The sequence below is a fragment of the Notolepis coatsorum genome (genome assembly GCF_963971535.1).
Source record: "Notolepis coatsorum genome assembly, chromosome: 7".
Classification (NCBI taxonomy): domain Eukaryota; kingdom Metazoa; phylum Chordata; class Actinopteri; order Aulopiformes; family Paralepididae; genus Notolepis; species Notolepis coatsorum.
The window spans coordinates 119,248,952-119,266,397 of NC_140171.1; the positions used below are offsets into that span (position 1 = coordinate 119,248,952).

Here is a 17,446-nt window from a genome sequence, read left to right on the forward strand (position 1 = left end):
CTTATGTAAACAAGACGCAAGTCTTTTTCTGGTCTTCATCCTCTTAGCAGTTGTTAGTATTGAGCTGTACTGTACCCATTCTGCAATCTGTTAATAAAGTTTTCAATCAATCAATAAAAACCTTGACATTTTGAAGGCAAGGCATTCCTTTGAGACTTTTGAATTGTTAGTGGAAGACAGAGGTGCCTAAAGCCACGTTTCCCCTCTGGCCCCCGACAGGCAGGAACTCGTGGAACAACTCCAAGATACCAGAGAAGAGAAAAAGAGAATTCGCAAGAACCTTAGAGAGTTTGAGGACCAGTTCTTCAGGCAGAATGGAAGGTACAAATAAAAGCTATTTTACATCATTCCTATTCAGACGAGTCGTTGAGGAAAAGGCAGAATGCTGACTTGTTCTGCTGCACAGTGGTTGTCCATTTCTCTAATGTTTGTCGTCTTCCGCTCACTCCTTGTTCCCACAGAACCGTGCAGAAAGAAGACCGCTCTCCTTTGGCAGCGGAGTACAATGAATACAAGCACGTAAAAGCTAAGCTGCGGCTGCTGGAAGTCCTCATCAGTAAAAGAGACTTGACTAAGTTAACCTAAAAAAAAATAAAACAACTAAAGGACTAAGAGGACTGCGGCTCGCTAAGGCAGACGACGTTCACATTTTACACACCAGCCAGCGAAGGAAAAGCATTGCACACAAACACACCTCACCCCAGTAGGAACTGTTCCGAGAACAGTTTGTCGTTTTTCTTTCTTCCTTCCTTTTTGTGCCATTTGTGCCGCTTTGTGCATTTGGCCTGAGGAGACGGCGACACCACGCCGCCCTGGTTGACGTGCCGTAGAGCACAGCGTGGCGTCCCTCCTCGTGCCAGGAGAGAGAGCGACTGACCCGTGTTGCGATTGGAGCTGACGTGACCTTGGCGGAACCCCCTCCCCCGTTACCTGAGCCACCTGGCATGCCGCTCTTTCAGTTTCCAAACGACCACACCGTCTTAAGACGGGAACCGTCTCGAGGTGAAAGCGGGAAGAAAAAGCTCACAAGATAAAAGAAACCTAAATTCTTAACAGTGACATAATCGTACCGATACATGTATTGCTGAAGCGTTATAAATTAATTTATTTCTATCTATCCTTTGAATGTTTGCATTTGTTGGGGATAGACGTTTTTATTGGAACAAGAAAGGCTATTTTTCTTGTGCTTTAGAAGTCTTAAAAGTCTGAAAGTAAAATAGATTTTTTTTAAATCGCTATTTTTTAAGAAGGATTTTTGTAGAAATACATGGTGTATTTTTGTAAGGGAGCTAGTAGAGCATCTGCAGACCTACCAACCAATCATAGAGCTGAACAGTATTGACTAAAACAATGGCTTTTTTTGTTATAGAAATTATAGTTGATGCCATTACTGTACTGTATATCTTACAAGTCTGATAGTACACTGTACACAGTTCTAAAATAATGTTGATAAACTAGGAATCACTTACCTTTTGCACATAATGTGTCTGTTCTTTTCAATACGTTTTTTATTATTTGTATTCATTAGAAATGTAACCGAATAACATTCGTTTCCCCCCCCAGAGGAGTACTCACTCGTTAAAAGAAGAGAATTAACATGCAGAAAAAGTAGTTTCCTATTATGTGCTAATGTGATCCAAAGAGAATGACTACAGAATACAGATTACACACCAAAATAGCGTAGATCATGACATAATATCACAGCCTAGTTTGTCACTTGGGTTATGCATTTGACTTGTTGTATATGTTTTTCATTGGCGTGTTCATCTCTTTTATTTACTTTATGTAAAATAAGCTATTTCTTGTCTTGAAATCACTGGTATGTTGTTGCTCACGCTGATCAAGGTTGACAAAGGCCCTTTTTTGAGGCGACTCCATCCGTTTGTGGTTGGCGGAACCCTCCGGACCCTAAGACATGCTGCTTTCTATCAGGTCATCTCTAGAACATGTGTTGCTTGTAAATATGGATCACGGTCTATGTTTACATTTCTACGTGAGCAAGTACATCTTTCCTTTATTTCTCCAAAATGGATAATTAACAGTGTGGAATTTCGTTTTTACTGAATGTAAACACTGGTGGACTTAATGAACTTGGGTGTGTACATTTTAGTACATAAATTTGTATTTTGTATATAATATAAAAGCAAATGTATTTTTAAACAACGTTTGTGGTTTTTCTTTGGTGTCACGAGTTGTTGTTGGACATCATCAATACAGGTGGGTTGTAAATGGGCACGTTCTGCTCTGAATATTCACCTCTTTACAAGTTTTAATAGGTTCATAATTGGTACTTGCAAACAAAACATTACAAAGAAAAAAGCATGAAGTGAAATAAACTTATTTATTCAGGGAAAAAAAGGTAAATAAAAATAATGTCATCCATTTAAAAAGGTACAAAAGTAAATATTATGTACTTAAAACAATCCAGTTACAGCAACTAGTAAGCCCTTATTTGCAGACGCAGACCAAGGAATATGCATTGCAATTGCCACATTTCCCCCAGTAGTAATAATGCAATCATGCAGAAGATTGTGGAACCCCGCCCCCTGCGTTGGGCAGCAGATGGTGTAAAAGAAGCCCTCCCATCCTCACATCCTACATAACCTCAGGTCCCCTGCTGTGCATGAACCAATAAAGACCATCATGGCATTTTGTAAATGTTACATAATAATCATGCACTGCGGGGGGGGGGCATACGTCAAATCAATCAGCAGAGTAACTCGTCCACGTGAGTTATTCTCGTGGGAAAACCTGAGGCGATAAGAGATGAAAATGAGGGAAAACTTTGAATATTTCATGTACAGCCGAGGTTGAGAACATAGAGAAATGGCATACATCACCTCGGATTAGATACGGAATGAGTAGAATATGTACATACAGGCGAAGAGCAACTGACCAATCTCAAACCTCGTCCTCTTTTCTTGATCCTCCAATCACAACACTGTTGCTTTCAACAGACAATCAAGAAAAGAGGGCAGGGTTTGAAATAGGCCAATTGGCAGAGTTGTGTGTGTGGTGGGAGGGGGGAGAGTAGTAGACAGGAACACGTTGTCATGACTACATTACTGGGCTGTATGAGTTCAATATTGCTTAACTGGCGTTCTTATGGGGCAGATCAAGGCCCTACTTTAACTTCACTCTTGTTTTCCTTCCTGGATTTAGAATGTAATGACTAGTTATTTATAGAATGTTTGCTCCTCCAGTGCAGGATTACAGAGAGTTTAGCCAAGTCATTGTGAAAAGAAAAAGAAGAAAGAAAAAAATTACTTGGGAGGTTTTGCATCCGTAAAATTCAACTTGAATATTAGGTTATAGAATATGTATCCATCATACATATTGATGATAGTAGAATGAAAATAAAGGAATGTTACTGTACTTTTTCCTATGCAACGCTGCTAATCCCCTTAGATTGCGTTGGAATAAATATTCAATTATATTTAGGAGAGTCAGCCAGTAATGTGCCAGAAGATGCGATCATCATGCCGTCGTCCTGGCTCCAAATCTCTCAGATTGAGATTGATTTCATTCTTTAATCTGGGATTTGTGGATCAAACTAATTGGGATTAACTGTATTTTTGCATCATGTTTGTATATTTCATCCTGAAAGATGAGCAGGGGCTTTGCTTTCACTCAACAGCACACAGACAACATCGATTTATCCAATATCAATTATTTCACCAAAACCTAATCCAGATGACCTGCGATGGAAGGCAAGAGTGTTCGATGACATAATGAAAACCGCTCCATCGATCCCCTGCAAAGCTAAACAAAGGGCTTTCTAATAAGGGATTGGGACACTATGCACTCACTGAGTCTGATCCTGGATCTGTCCGCCTGCCACTCACTTGCTCTATTAATCCTTGCTTCAAATGATCCAGGACCAGGCAGAAAAGGCCATATCGGGGTCAGCATTGCAAAAGGTCAAGTCCATGAGCGGAACTCCCAATGGAAGGGGAAGGTCTTATATATACTGTATTTATAAGTTCCATTCACATACATATACCGGTAAGCATTTTTATCTCCCCAAAACAAAATAAATTATATTCAATAAATTAACCTTTAAAGAAAAACAAACAAAAAAACAGGTGCACTGTTCCAAACTGCTCAAGTTAATGAAGATTAGAATGTAAGGAATGAAAATACAAAGTCCATAGCATTACAAAAAAATGTATAATACAAATTTGCATCTACATAGACTTACAGTACACTGTATATGTGCTCACACATGTTCTCTCCCGCTCCCCTGCCGTGCTCCAAGCTGTCATCACAGCCCTGCCATGCTCCAAGCTGTTATATCTGTACACAGCATATACTATATGGAAGGAGTCATCATTCCTGCAACCAATACCTCGCCCCCCGCCTCCTTTACACCCACCCACTTTTCTGGCTTGTGCAGGGGTATTACTACTAATAAAGTGCATCAGCATTGGCGCAGACCCCCTACTCACTCACCCACCCACAGCTCCACTCATCCTCCTCCAGGCTCAGACCAGGCTGAAGCCCTCGTACTGCTCCACGGCCTGGGTGAGGCGTCGGCACAGCGTGTCTTTGGTCTGGTAGCGGGGCATGTCCAGCAGGTTGTAGCAGGTGTGGGCCACGGGCAGGTAGTGCTCCTCGGCCGATGTGGACTGGATGACGATGCGCATGCTCTCCATGCCGTGGATGGGGATGCGGTCGCTGCCCGTCAGGAACACTGGGGACGGGAGAGAGGGGGGGGGGGGGGGGGGGGGGGTTAGTTTCTTAAATATATCAGAGACACACAAGGCTGTTAAGGCTTGTTCCAAGCGCCTCATGTACCTTTAGCATGGATCTGTCCTGGACTAAGGGTTATTAGGCCTTTAGCATGAATCTGTCCTGGACTAAGGGTTATTAGGAGCGAGCCTTTAGCATGAATCTGTCCTGGACTAAGGGTTATTAGGAGCGAGCCTTTAGCATGAATCTGTCCTGGACTAAGGGTTATTAGGAGCGAGCCTTTAGCATGAATCTGTCCTGGACTAAGGGTTATTAGGAGCGAGCCTTTAGCATGAATCTGTCCTGGACTAAGGGTTATTAGGAGCGAGCCTTTAGCATGAATCTGTCCTGGACTAAGGGTTATTAGGCCTTTAGCATGAATCTGTCCTGGACTAAGGGTTATTAGGAGCGAGCCTTTAGCATGAATCTGTCCTGGACTAAGGGTTATTAGGAGCGAGCCTTTAGCATGAATCTGTCCTGGACTAAGGGTTATTAGGAGCGAGCCTTTAGCATGAATCTGTCCTGGACTAAGGGTTATTAGGAGCGAGCCTTTAGCATGAATCTGTCCTGGACTAAGGGTTATTAGGAGCGAGCCTTTAGCATGAATCTGTCCTGGACTAAGGGTTATTAGGAGCGAGCCTTTAGCATGAATCTGTCCTGGACTAAGGGTTATTAGGCCTTTAGCATGAATCTGTCCTGGACTAAGGGTTATTAGGAGCGAGCCTTTAGCATGAATCTGTCCTGGACTAAGGGTTATTAGGAGCGAGCCTTTAGCATGAATCTGTCCTGGACTAAGGATTATTAGGAGCGAGCCTTTAGCATGAATCTGTCCTGGACTAAGGGTTATTAGGAGCGAGCCTTTAGCATGAATCTGTCCTGGACTAAGGGTTATTAGGAGCGAGCCTTTAGCATGAATCTGTCCTGGACTAAGGGTTATTAGGAGCGAGCCTTTAGCATGAATCTGTCCTGGACTAAGGGTTATTAGGAGCAAGCCTTTAGCATGAATCTGTCCTGGACTAAGGGTTATTAGGAGCGAGCCTTTAGCATGCAAGGCTTCGTCCACATTGCAGCCGACCAGTGGGAGGCATGGTCTAACAACGTTTGAGACAGGGGAGGCTAGAATTGGATAATACGAAATTGGGATGGGAGAAAAAATAGAAAATGGGGAGAAAAAGTAGATGAATGAATGAATGAATGAAAACTTTATTTAACAGATTGCAGAATGGGTACAATACAGTACGGCTCAATACATACAATTGTTAAGGGGATGCAGACCTGAGAAAGACGTTTGTCTTGTTTCCATCAGGGTCCCCCATTTTCAATTCATATAGACATATATGACATACATGACATACAGATAGTCAGTACTGCTACATCTATACATTTATGACATACCAGATTTGCAAATACAGTACTGTTTGTGATACAGAAGGAGTCAAGAAAAGGGAGTATATACATTTGACGTAGAAACTGTACATTGGAGGAGGTTGGGTGGGGGGGGTTGGGTACATTGGGATATTGACAACCATACTGGGTCATTTACATTGGAGGTGGTTGGGGGGCGGGGGGCACACTGTATAAACAAGTAACACTGTACATTGAGGGGGGGGGGGGAGGAGACACTGTACAAACAAACACAATTGTACATTGAACTATTGACAAAACCATACTAGGTAAATGACTGTACATTGGAGGGGGTTGGGTTAGGATATTTACAGGAGCCAGTGTTGAATTGCAGTCTCCCGTAGGTGTCCCTTGAGAGAGGTTTTGAAAGTGGGTAGTGATCCACATTCCTTTACAGCTTTGGGTAGGGCGTTCCACATTGATGTGGCATAATTGCGAAACGTGTTTAGTCCCTTATTTGAGCCGAATCTGGGTTTAACATGATTTGTGGAGCTCCCTCTGGTGTTGTGATCGTGGTATTCACTGACCTTTGGGAAGTATTTTGACATGTACATGGGTACCTTGGTCGTGTAGTGTATCTTGTAGACCAGGCCCATTGCAAGTTGTTGTACTCTGTCGTCTACTCTAAGCCATCCTAGGTTGTCAAAGTGGGCAGGGGTGAGGTGGGTTCTAGGAGTAAGGTCAAGCAGTAGTCTGACCAGTTTGTTTTGAGATGTTTGTAATTTTGTTTTTAGCGCCTTTGAGGTGCTTTGGTACCATGAGGTGCAAGCATAGTCGTAGTACCCCTGAATGAGTGCTCCTGCCAGAGTCTTCAGGGTGTTCTTGTTTACCAGAGAGGAGATCCGGTACAAGAATCGAGTTCGTTGGTTGACTTTTTTTATTACATTGGATGCCATTTTGTCACAGGAGAGATTAGCCTCTAGGATGGAACCCAGGTAGGTAATTTCATCTTTCCTTGTGACAATATTGTCACCCACTGTAACTGAGAAGCCGTCGGTCTTGCTGAGTTTGTTATTTGAACCGAAGAGAATGGACTCTGTTTTGCCCATGTGTAATGATAGTTTGTTGGCAGCATGCCATGCAGAGACATAAACATGTGTGGTCTACATGGCATCAACGGCGATACTGAACCATTGTGAACCAACAGTGTGCAAGAAGCATGAAACACATTGTACTTCTATGATTATCAGCCATTATTGTTTCTATTTGTTTGTTGGGTCAATTAAGTCTGTCAGTGTTGGCTTCTAACAATGGAACCCAATAAAAATGGATTCAGATATTTACTCATTTAACTTTTTACTACCAAGTGTGTATAAATTAAACATTACAAAAAGTAAACCTTTTCTTTGCTAAAAAGGTATTTGGGATTTTGATTGTGCTCACTGCATGTAGGCTCCTCTCTGGTTCCAGGCAAGTTGTTGTCCCGATATTAAAACAATTATAAATTAATAAAATAAACTAGCGCCCCCTTTGAACATCTCAACGCCCCACTTTCAACAATTCTGAACCCAATGCTCCCCAACACTCTCTGAACGGCCCCTGGGGGGTGGTACCGCCCCCGTTGACAATCCCTAGTATAGTAGTCGTTCTGTATCTAATTCACCATTACTTCTTATGGCACAATAATCAAAATACCCTGATATTAAAAGGCCAACTGGTACTGCAGCTTAAAAGGGTACTTCACCAAAAAACAACGCTGATATATTTTGCACATAATCTCACACTCATTTACTCTCAATAACTGCCCAACTAAATGAATGTGTGCAAAACGGTTAGAGTTTTTGGATGTGTGTGAGATTATGTGCAAAATAAATTAGCATCGTTTTTTGGTTAAGTGCCCCTTTAACCCTAGAGCTGAGCTCTTTTGTCTAAATGTAGACATGTGTTGGTGCTGTTCTGTGACAGTAGTCTGACTGAGGGGAATAGTAACAGCGTTGGTCAGTGTTGTTTCATCATCTTCCCACCATCCACTCATCACATCCAAATATATTAATAATAATAACAATAAATACAACAGCCTCAGTCAGACCGTTCCCCTGTGCTGGCACAGTGTTAAAACAAACTCAAACTACAATGATGCATCATGGACCTGTAAACCTGCCCTCCAGTCACAACTATTTAGGAGAATAGCAGTAGATTGAGGAGACTCATTATAACGTTGTGTCCAAGATGAGCAGCAGACCTGGGGGGCAACCTCCCTTCCATTCCCACCTAGCTTCCCTCTGCCCGTGGCCAACTCAGTACTACCTACAGCAAGAGTTTCACCCTTTTACCTCCATGTGCGCTGTCAATCTTTCACCAATTTGGAAAGAAACATCAGTACTGCATGTCCTTGGCTGAATGTCAACCTATCTACCAGGTCTGAGCCAAATCAACCTATCTATCAAGTCTGAGCCAAATCGGATTAAGAAATGTTATCACGGCCATGGACACAGGCAGGCAGACAGACACAAGTACAATACCACCTTGCACTTCCCATGCGGGGAAAGGTCTGGCTTCAGCAGAGCTAGAGACAATGGTTCTCAACCGGTGTGGCGGGTATGGTAATATAACTTACCGGTGTGGTGGGTATGGTAATATAATTTACCGGTGTGGCGGGTATGGTAATATAACTTACCGGTGTGGCTGGTATGGTAATATAACTTACCGGTGTGGCGGGTATGGTAATATAACTTACCGGTGTGGCGGGTATGGTAATATAACTTGCCGGTGTGGCGGGTATGGTAATATAACTTACCGGTGTGGCGGGTATGGTAATATAACTTACCGGTGTGGCGGGTATGGTAATATAACTTGCCGGTGTGGCGGGTATGCGGTGTGGCGGGTATGGTAATATAACTTACCGGTGTGGCGGGTATGGTAATATAACTTGCCGGTGTGGCGGGTATGCGGTGTGGCGGGTATGGTAATATAACTTACCGGTGTGGCGGGTATGGTAATATAACTTGCCGGTGTGGCGGGTATGGTAATATGGGTATGGTAATATAACTTGCCGGTGTGGCGGGTATGGTAATATAACTTGCCGGTGTGGCGGGTATGGTAATATAACTTGCCGGTGTGGCGGGTATGGTAATATAACTTTGGAGTTGAGCTTAAACATGCCTTGAAATGATGCACAGACGAAAACAAGAACAACGTCACGCCAGTCATTCTTAGAGGACTAACAGAAGGCAACTGAAGTGGCAGGGGAGGCCAGTTATGGCTCTGTTTGCATTCCATTCATCAGTAGATTCATTGCCTTTTAGTAAAAAGCTGATTCTGATTCCATCTATCTGCACAGTATTTATAGTAGCTGTGTCTACGTGCATAGAGAGGGGAGAATAGAGCTGGTCACATTGATGAGAGGAAGGAGGCGATCAGATACTTACTAGGGATGGGCGTGAGTAATCGATCGATTACTCGTAGCTATGAGAAAATCGATCTTAAATTATTAAAAAAAATTATGAATTTTTTTATTTTTATTTATTTTTACATATTTGTTTCACATGTATGTGTAAGATTATAACCGTTTGTTGGTTTCCTTAAACATATACGTGAATGAACAAAATTAAGTTAAAAAAAATATATATTTTGTTTTGTTTTTGCCTTTACGAGTAATACACGATCACTCGAGTATAGCATGCGATCAATCAATCTGGATTTGTCTTAAAAATGCCCATCCCTAATACTTACATAGGAACTGCTTCTTCTTTTCCAGGGGGAACTCATGAAAGACCTCCCAGAACATCCTCACAGTCGGGTGAGTGTCTGAATACTCTCCTTTGTAGACGGCATTCTGGGAGAAGGGGAGACAGAGACACCATGAGGACTGCTAGTTCGGTTCCTTCAGGTAAGATGAGGTCATGTCTTTTCCATCACATTCGCTTCCCATGATGCCGTTCCATCTGGTCACCATGGAAACGTTTACCTTGCAGAATATCAAAACCAATGCATACCTCACAGTCTCTCTGTGTGTGTGTGTGTGTACACTCCTAACCTGCCTAAATCCCTGGCATTCGGATTTGATGGACATTTCTCCACTTTGGCTCATCCTTGTGAAAACCTCCCTGGTTTACACAAGAGGCAGCCGTCATGTTTTCTGTCTGGCACATGATGCAGCAGGATATACAGACAGAGGATTTATAAACACACATTCATCAATCAGCATCCGCTCATGGCAACGTGGACTTCTGACCCTGCAGCATTAGCCAACAGATAAACCCCCCATCTCTCTCTCTCTCTCTCTCTCTCTCTCTCTCTCTCTCTCTCTCTCTCTCTCTCTCTCTCTCTCTCTCTCTCTCTCTCTCTCTGGAGCAGCGCACTGACCTTCTCCATCTCCAGCCAGTTGTAGTTGTTGTTGCCCACCACCATGGCCATGAGTTCGGAGGGCTGGAACAGGGACAGGATCTTCCCCCCGCACACCTTCAGGAAGCCCGAGGCGAAGGCCAAGTACAGCTCGCTCACCGAGTCAGTGAACATGTAGCGGAGGTAGGCGTCCACAAACTCCCCCCTGCAAATAACAAGAGGAAGACCAGAAGACGCAACAATTATTTCATGTGGCGTTCATGCGACAACTGGTTTGTGGGATAAACTACTTTCCCCACACACCTAAATATTACACGAACGGCCCACCAAGTCTGATAAATGAGCTCTGAAAATGTACAATACAAAAACCTATGGCAGAAATTAGTTGAAAATAAAAATGTATGTAATAGAAAGAGTGAAATCTGCTAAATTTTGCGAGTTGAAGAATATTATAATATTTTCAAGGATCAACTTTTTGCTACAGTATGGGGAGTTGAATTAAATTAATAAGGCAAGTCTCATATATGTCAATGTCAAGGTCACCTTTATTTATATAGCACATTTGAAACCAACCGAAGTTGAATGAATGAATGAATGAAAACTTTATTTAACAGATTGCAGAATGGGTACAATACAGTACGGCTCAATACATACAATTGTTAAGGGGATGCAGACCTGAGAAAGACGTTTGTCTTGTTTCCATCAGGGTCCCCCATTTTCTTTTTTTTTAAACTTTGACCAGTCAGCTGGTTCTTTTAGCGTTTATCGCTTTTTCTGGTCAAGCATGACCGACAGAAACAGGTTGAATGGGGTATAGATCGGGGGAAAGACACTGAGAAAATACGGCGAGTCCGGGAGTCGAACTCGTGTACCCCAGATCCGTGACGCTCCCCAGGGGTCCCCCATTTTCAATTCATATAGTTGCACCAAAGTGCTTCACAGTACAAAGAAAGACAAATTCAAAATACAATATAAAATGCACAAGTCAATACAATACAATAAATACACTAAATAGTCACAACAGGACCAGGGATGTATGGCTTAACAAGCCTCAAAAAGCCAACAAAAACAAATGAGTTTTCAGCCACGACTTGGGGCCAACCACCTTTAGTCTTTAGCCTAGACCTTGGGACATCTAAAAGTACCTCATTCGATGACCTCAGTGCTTTAACTGGGGTGCGAACATGGAGAAGTTCAGCTAGGTACTGAGGGGCCAGACCAATGCCTTAAAGGCAAACAGCAACATTTTAAAATCAATCCTGAAGCGAACAGGAAGCCAGTGCAGGGAAACCAGCAGTGGTGTGATGTGGTCAGGCTTTTTTGTGCCGGTCAACAGGTGCGCAGCAGCGTTCTGCACTAAGCTGCAGGCGTTGCAGGGAGAGCTGGTCTAGACGCACATACAGACCATTGCAATAGTCCAACCTGGATGAAATAAAGGCATGGATAACCCTCTCGAGGTCATTGGGAGAGTGCTTTATTTTGGACAGGAGCCTCAACTGAAAAAATTCGCTTTTTACTACAGAGCCAATTTGTTTGTTGAATTTAAAAACACTATCAAAAGTGACAGACTTTTGATAAAGGACATATTTTGGGCAGCAAGGGGTCCTAGAGCCAACAGAATCATTAAAACAATGCCCAAACACAATAACCCCCGTCTTCCCATCATTAAGAGTGAGGACATTTAGATTCATCCAAGTCTTAATGTCTTCTAGACCAGCAAGCAGAGGCTTGAGGTAATCTTGACATTTCACTTTCAAAGGAAGGTCAATTTGGACATCATCCGTATAGCAATGAAAAGAAACATTGTGCTTACAAAAAATGGAACCCAGGGGCAACATAAAGAGAATAATAAAGGGCCTAGGATAGATAGAGCCTTGCGGGACACCACAAGTAAGGGGGGCTACATTTGAGGAGAAATCCCCTAAATGGACAGAGAAACTCCTGACAGTCAAGTACATCTGAAGTAACATGAGGACAGCACCTTTAATGCCAACACACTGGTATAGGCAGGATAGACAGGTCTTATGATCCACAGTATCTAATGTTGCCAAGATAGCAGCACACCCAGAATCAATAGTTAAGACAAGATCGTTAAACATTAAGAGAGCAGTTTCAGTGCTATGATGAGGCCAGACTGAAACTGATCATAGATGTAACTTTTCTCTAAAGTAAGATTGCAGTTGAATAAAAACTACTTTCTCCAACACGTTGGTCAAAAAGGGCAGTTTGGAGATGGGCCTGACATTTTTAAGAACAGAAGGCTCCAAACTTGGCTTTTTGATTTGTGGCTGCACTATGGCATGTTTAAAAGGAGCTGGAAAGACTCCCGAACTAAAACAGGCATGCACCAAAACAAGAATAAAAACAGCCAACTGAGTCAAATGCCTCTTTCAAGAGGCGAGAGGGAACACTGTCCGAGGGACAGTTTGTAGGCCGCAACTCACGAACAACATCAGACAGTGAGGACAAGGATATAGATTTAAAAATGTGTCCAAAATAGCTGTGCATGTATGGTGGAACAGAGGGGTCAGGGGAGGCAATAGAGGGTACAGACCGAAGAGATGAGATTTTATCAACAAAGAAATTGAGAAAATCATTACAGAGAGCAGGCGACTACAGGGGCAGTAAGGGTTAACAAGAGATGGTAACAATACTAACAGTAGCAATCTGCAATGGACAGTGGGAAAATATTTTTTAAACTGCCCTGTGGAACTGAATTGTGTTCTCATAAAATAAATCCCCCCTGCAGGGGGGGGGAAAAATAAAAATCTAACCTCACTGTCATGTACTAATAAACAAACCTACACTGTAGCACTCAACACTTTGATGAACATTGTTACTCAGCTGATAGAGTTGTGCCCTTCCTGATGACTGGTCATACAAAACTTGTAAGTCGCTTTGGATAAAAGCGTCAGCTAAATGACTAAATGTAAATGTTCCGGTAGGCCACCTGTGGCGCCATCAGAGAGGAAAAAAGCTACTACCACATCTGTTTCCCACTGATTCTTAGGCCGCATGTGATGGTGGCAGCCAGGCTGGGTCTGGTGAGACAAAAGGGACTGTGGAGCATGCAAAAAAGGAGACACTGTTCGCTGTAAATCAGTGTCAGTTTAAGGAAATCTTTTTTGCGGCGGCTCTGACTGTGTGATATTGTGGTGGACAATCTCTGTGGTTGAAGACACTACAGTATATGTCAAGTCAAGTCAAGAGTAAGAGTTTTATTTGTCACGGCATACAAGCATACAGTGAAATGCGGGTGGTCATGCCCGCAGCGATTGTGCAAGAAAAATAAGAACAAGACATAGAATGAGACATAACAGGTATAATGTACATAAAGTTTACAAAAAGCATGGTAAAGACAAGTTTCAAGTTCAAGTTTCAAGTTTCTTTAATAGTTGTCATACAGAAGTACAGAATACTTTCATACAAAATGCTTCTTACTGTTACGCTCCAGAGACTGTGCTAGACAAGATAGTATCAAATAAGACATGCCAAGGTCCTGCAATAGTGCAATACAGTGATAGCTACGGATGAGGCACTGGGTCTTATGTACACTACTATACAATACTATACAGTTATACTATATATCCTTATGCTATCTTGCTATATTCCATCTATTTACTATACAAGAACCACTCAGTTGTTTTTTTTTTATCTTTTTTTGTGTGCCTTTTCATTGTGTAGTATGTGTGTTGTGTGTGTGCTTGTGTGTGGAGAGTTCAGTGTTCAAGACTCTGATGGCCTGGGGGAAGAAGCTGAGCCGAAGTCTCTCTGTCCTAGTTGCTGGTGTGCGCAGGCGTTTGCCTGACCGCAGCAGCTTGAACAGGCTGTTGTTGGGGTGGTGAGGGTCTTTCATTATTCTGCAGGCTCTGGATTTGCACCTCTTGTTATATAAGACCTGCAGGGGTGGTAGTGCAATACCCGTAGTACGCTCATCTGAGTGCACCACTATCTGTAGGGCCTTCTTGTCCTGTGCCTTGCTGTTTCCATACCAGGCAGTGATGTTTCCAGTCAAGATGCTCTCTACAGATCCGGAGTAGAAGGACTGGAGTATCTTCCCCGATACTCTGAACTTTCTTAACTGTCTCAGGTGGTAGATGCGGTGCTTCGCTTTTTTTTACGACTGAGTCTATGTGTGTTGTCCATGTCAGGTCCTCTGAGATGTGGACCCCCAGGTACTTAAAGCTGCTCACCCTGTCCACAGTGGTGTGTGTGTCCCCTGCTGTGTTCTCCTAAAATCCACGATCAGCTCCTTGGTTTTACCAATGTTCAGGAGCAGGCTGTTGTCCTGACACCAGCGTGCCAGTACATCAACCTCCTCCCGGTAGGCCTTCTCGTCATTGTCAGAGATCAGCCCCACTGTGTCGTCCGCAAACTTCACTATGGAGTTGGAGCTGAACCTGGCCACACAGTCATATATGCTGATGACACCAAGGAGATATTCAGTCTACTGGCCTGACAGGACAAGGCTCCATCTGCCATGTACTCCTAAACAACAACACAGATAAGTATGTGTTGAGCTGTCGTCTATTTATGCCCCCACCCACTTATAGAAATCCTTAGGTAATAGTCAGGATGTTGTCCTATAATTCAACAGTCAAAATGTGCATGACATGGAAAAAAGAAATTGATAAAATAAAATTTAAAATCTAAATCAAAATAAAGAATTAATAAAAAAAATAATCAAATAAAGAAATCTTGGTCAACTTTAACCATAAAAAGATGGTGTAGTAGGTAGTAGCCCTAAATCTAAAGCCAATAATTTAAGAAATCTAGAAATGAGTTTAATAAGATGATCGAGAAAGCTAAGAAGGGACACTACAAAGAAAAGATAGCTGAAAACAAAACAAATCCACAACGACTTAGGAAGACCTTGAAAGAAGTAGGGTACAGTAGAAAGCTAATAACCAAATCAGTAAACATCAGCCTACAAATAGGAGATAAGATATCAGCTGACAAGCGAGAGGTCGCAGACAGCTTAAATAGCTACTTTACTACCATAGCAAAGACCCTGGTAAACAACCTGCCAGCTCAGACAGAGATTTATGGAGAGACTCAGGTTGGGAAGTTCTATGAGGAACAAGGTGTACAGAAGGACGCTATTTCTTTCAGGAAGGTAACAGAAGGGGAAGTTCTAGATAAGCTCAGGAAGCCAGACTCAACCAAGGCTACAGGACTAGATGAGATCCCGGCCAGGTTCTTGAGGGATGCGACAGATTATTGCACCTAGTATTGCCCACATAGTCAATACATCCATTGAAACAGGAATATTCCTCAGCTAAATGAAGATGGCGAGAGTTAAGCCCCTTTTAAGAAAAGGAAACAAGCTAGAACAGGGCAACTATAGGCCAGTTTCAATCTTCAGCGTTGTATCAAAAGTAATAGAAAAGCTTATGAACAGATCGACAGGTACATCTCTACTCACAATCTGATGTTTCAGTTTCAGTCCGGTTTCAGGAAGTCACACTCTACAGACTCCTGTCTGCTATATCTCACAGACTACATCAGAGGTAGATGAAGGTAAATACTGTGGAATGGTGATGTTGGACCTATAGAAAGCATTTGACACAGTGGACCACACCATATTGTCTAGGAAGCTTAAAGCACTAGGTTTCAACAAGGCAGCTTTAAATTGGGTCAGCTCCTATCTAGAGCAGTGGTTGCCAAACCTCTCCTCGAGGCACCCCAGCCGTTCCATGTATTTGTTAAATTCCACCACCAGCACACCTGATTCAACTAATAAAGGGCTTGTTAAGTTGAATCAGGTGTGCTGGTGGTGGAATTGAACAAATACATGGAACAGCTGGGGTGCTTCGAGGAGAGGATTGGGAACCACTGATCTAGAGGGAAGACAGCAGAAGGTGGATGTTGGGGGAGTACTCTCCGAAACAAGGACAGTAGAATGTGGTGTTCCACAAGGAAGTGTCCTGGGTCGAATATTCTTCCTTCTTTACATTAATGACCTAAAAGCAGCCTGCTATTGTGATCTTTGTCTGTACGCCGATGACTCAGCACTGCTCGTTTCCCACAAAGAAAAAAGTGTGGTAGAACAAACATTGACAACTGAGCTTCAGAAGGTTAGAGAATGGCTAGGGGACAACAAGCTGTCCCTGCACATTGGAAAGACAGAGGCTACCAGCTTGTACACACCTAGAGCCTACACACTACAAGAGCCTGGGGTGGCTAAAAGTTGAAGACAGAATAAAACAGATTCAGCTGTGTCAGGTACATAGGATTGAGTATGGAGAAGTCCCTAGATATTTTAGTAACTATTTTAACAGAGTCAGGGATACACACACGCATTATACAAGAGGGAGCAACACAGACATGGTGCCAGCTAAATTGAATAGTGAAATGGGAAAGAGGTCATTTGTATACACTGCAGCAGTACTGTGGAATAGCATACCTGGAGAGCTAAAAACCATATCTAATGCACACAGATTCAAGATAGGAGTAAAGAGATAAAGGAGAGTAGTAACGCACCAGGTAGAGTAGGGCAAAGGTAGGGCTGAACGATTAATCGATTTAAAAAAAATATTGAAATGATGCAATTAGCAAATAAAAAAAATTACTTTTTTATTTTTATTTTTTTAAACCAGGAAGTCCCATTGAGATACAAGATCTCCTTTGCAAGTTGTTGTTATTGTTGTAGGAACGGTTTGGGAGGGAGGTAAGGGATTTTAGATTGTGTGTTGTGAAGTTTAGACTTCAGAGAGGGAGAGTAGACTTCAGAGAGGGAGAGTAAAGTACAGGAAAAAGAAGGTACCGTTGGGTACCGGTATCGATTCCCAGGTAAAAAGAAAGATTTTCAGGCTCGGTGTCCCGAACAGACCCACCGCGTAGGCCAGATGCAAGCCGCATTTTACAATAAACCTCTGTGGGGCTGCTTAACACTTTCAGTGCCAGCAGGGGGCGCACGATTTAGTGCTTGAATGCCCACCATCCACTTCAATGTTAGCGTTAATAACGCCTAATCTATGTTTTAAATTATGGCTATGTGTCTAATCTGCCCGTCGCTTATCAATGA

The 17,446-nt window shown here is 42.7% G+C and overlaps 2 protein-coding genes across 6 annotated transcripts in view; one reads left to right on the forward strand and one right to left on the reverse strand.

Moving 5' to 3' along the window:
* The window catches only part of fam13a (family with sequence similarity 13 member A), a 259,712-nt gene extending 257,564 nt beyond the window's left edge, over positions 1–2,148 (forward strand). For all 3 annotated transcript variants that reach the window (XM_084319360.1, XM_084319361.1, XM_084319362.1), the window contains 2 exons: positions 220–321; positions 462–2,148. In XM_084319360.1, the coding sequence (XP_084175486.1) occupies positions 220–321; positions 462–585 (226 nt within the window). In that variant the 3' untranslated portion in view covers positions 586–2,148. The remainder of the gene's footprint in view (positions 1–219; positions 322–461) is intronic.
* A 180-nt stretch (positions 2,149–2,328) lies between these two features.
* Positions 2,329–17,446, reverse strand: part of herc3 (HECT and RLD domain containing E3 ubiquitin protein ligase 3) — a 93,431-nt gene continuing 78,313 nt past the window's right edge. For all 3 annotated transcript variants that reach the window (XM_084319364.1, XM_084319365.1, XM_084319363.1), the window contains exons 23-25: positions 10,441–10,624; positions 9,808–9,910; positions 2,329–4,693 (exon numbers count right to left, since the gene is read on the reverse strand). In XM_084319364.1, the coding sequence (XP_084175490.1) occupies positions 4,485–4,693; positions 9,808–9,910; positions 10,441–10,624 (496 nt within the window). In that variant the 3' untranslated portion in view covers positions 2,329–4,484. The remainder of the gene's footprint in view (positions 4,694–9,807; positions 9,911–10,440; positions 10,625–17,446) is intronic.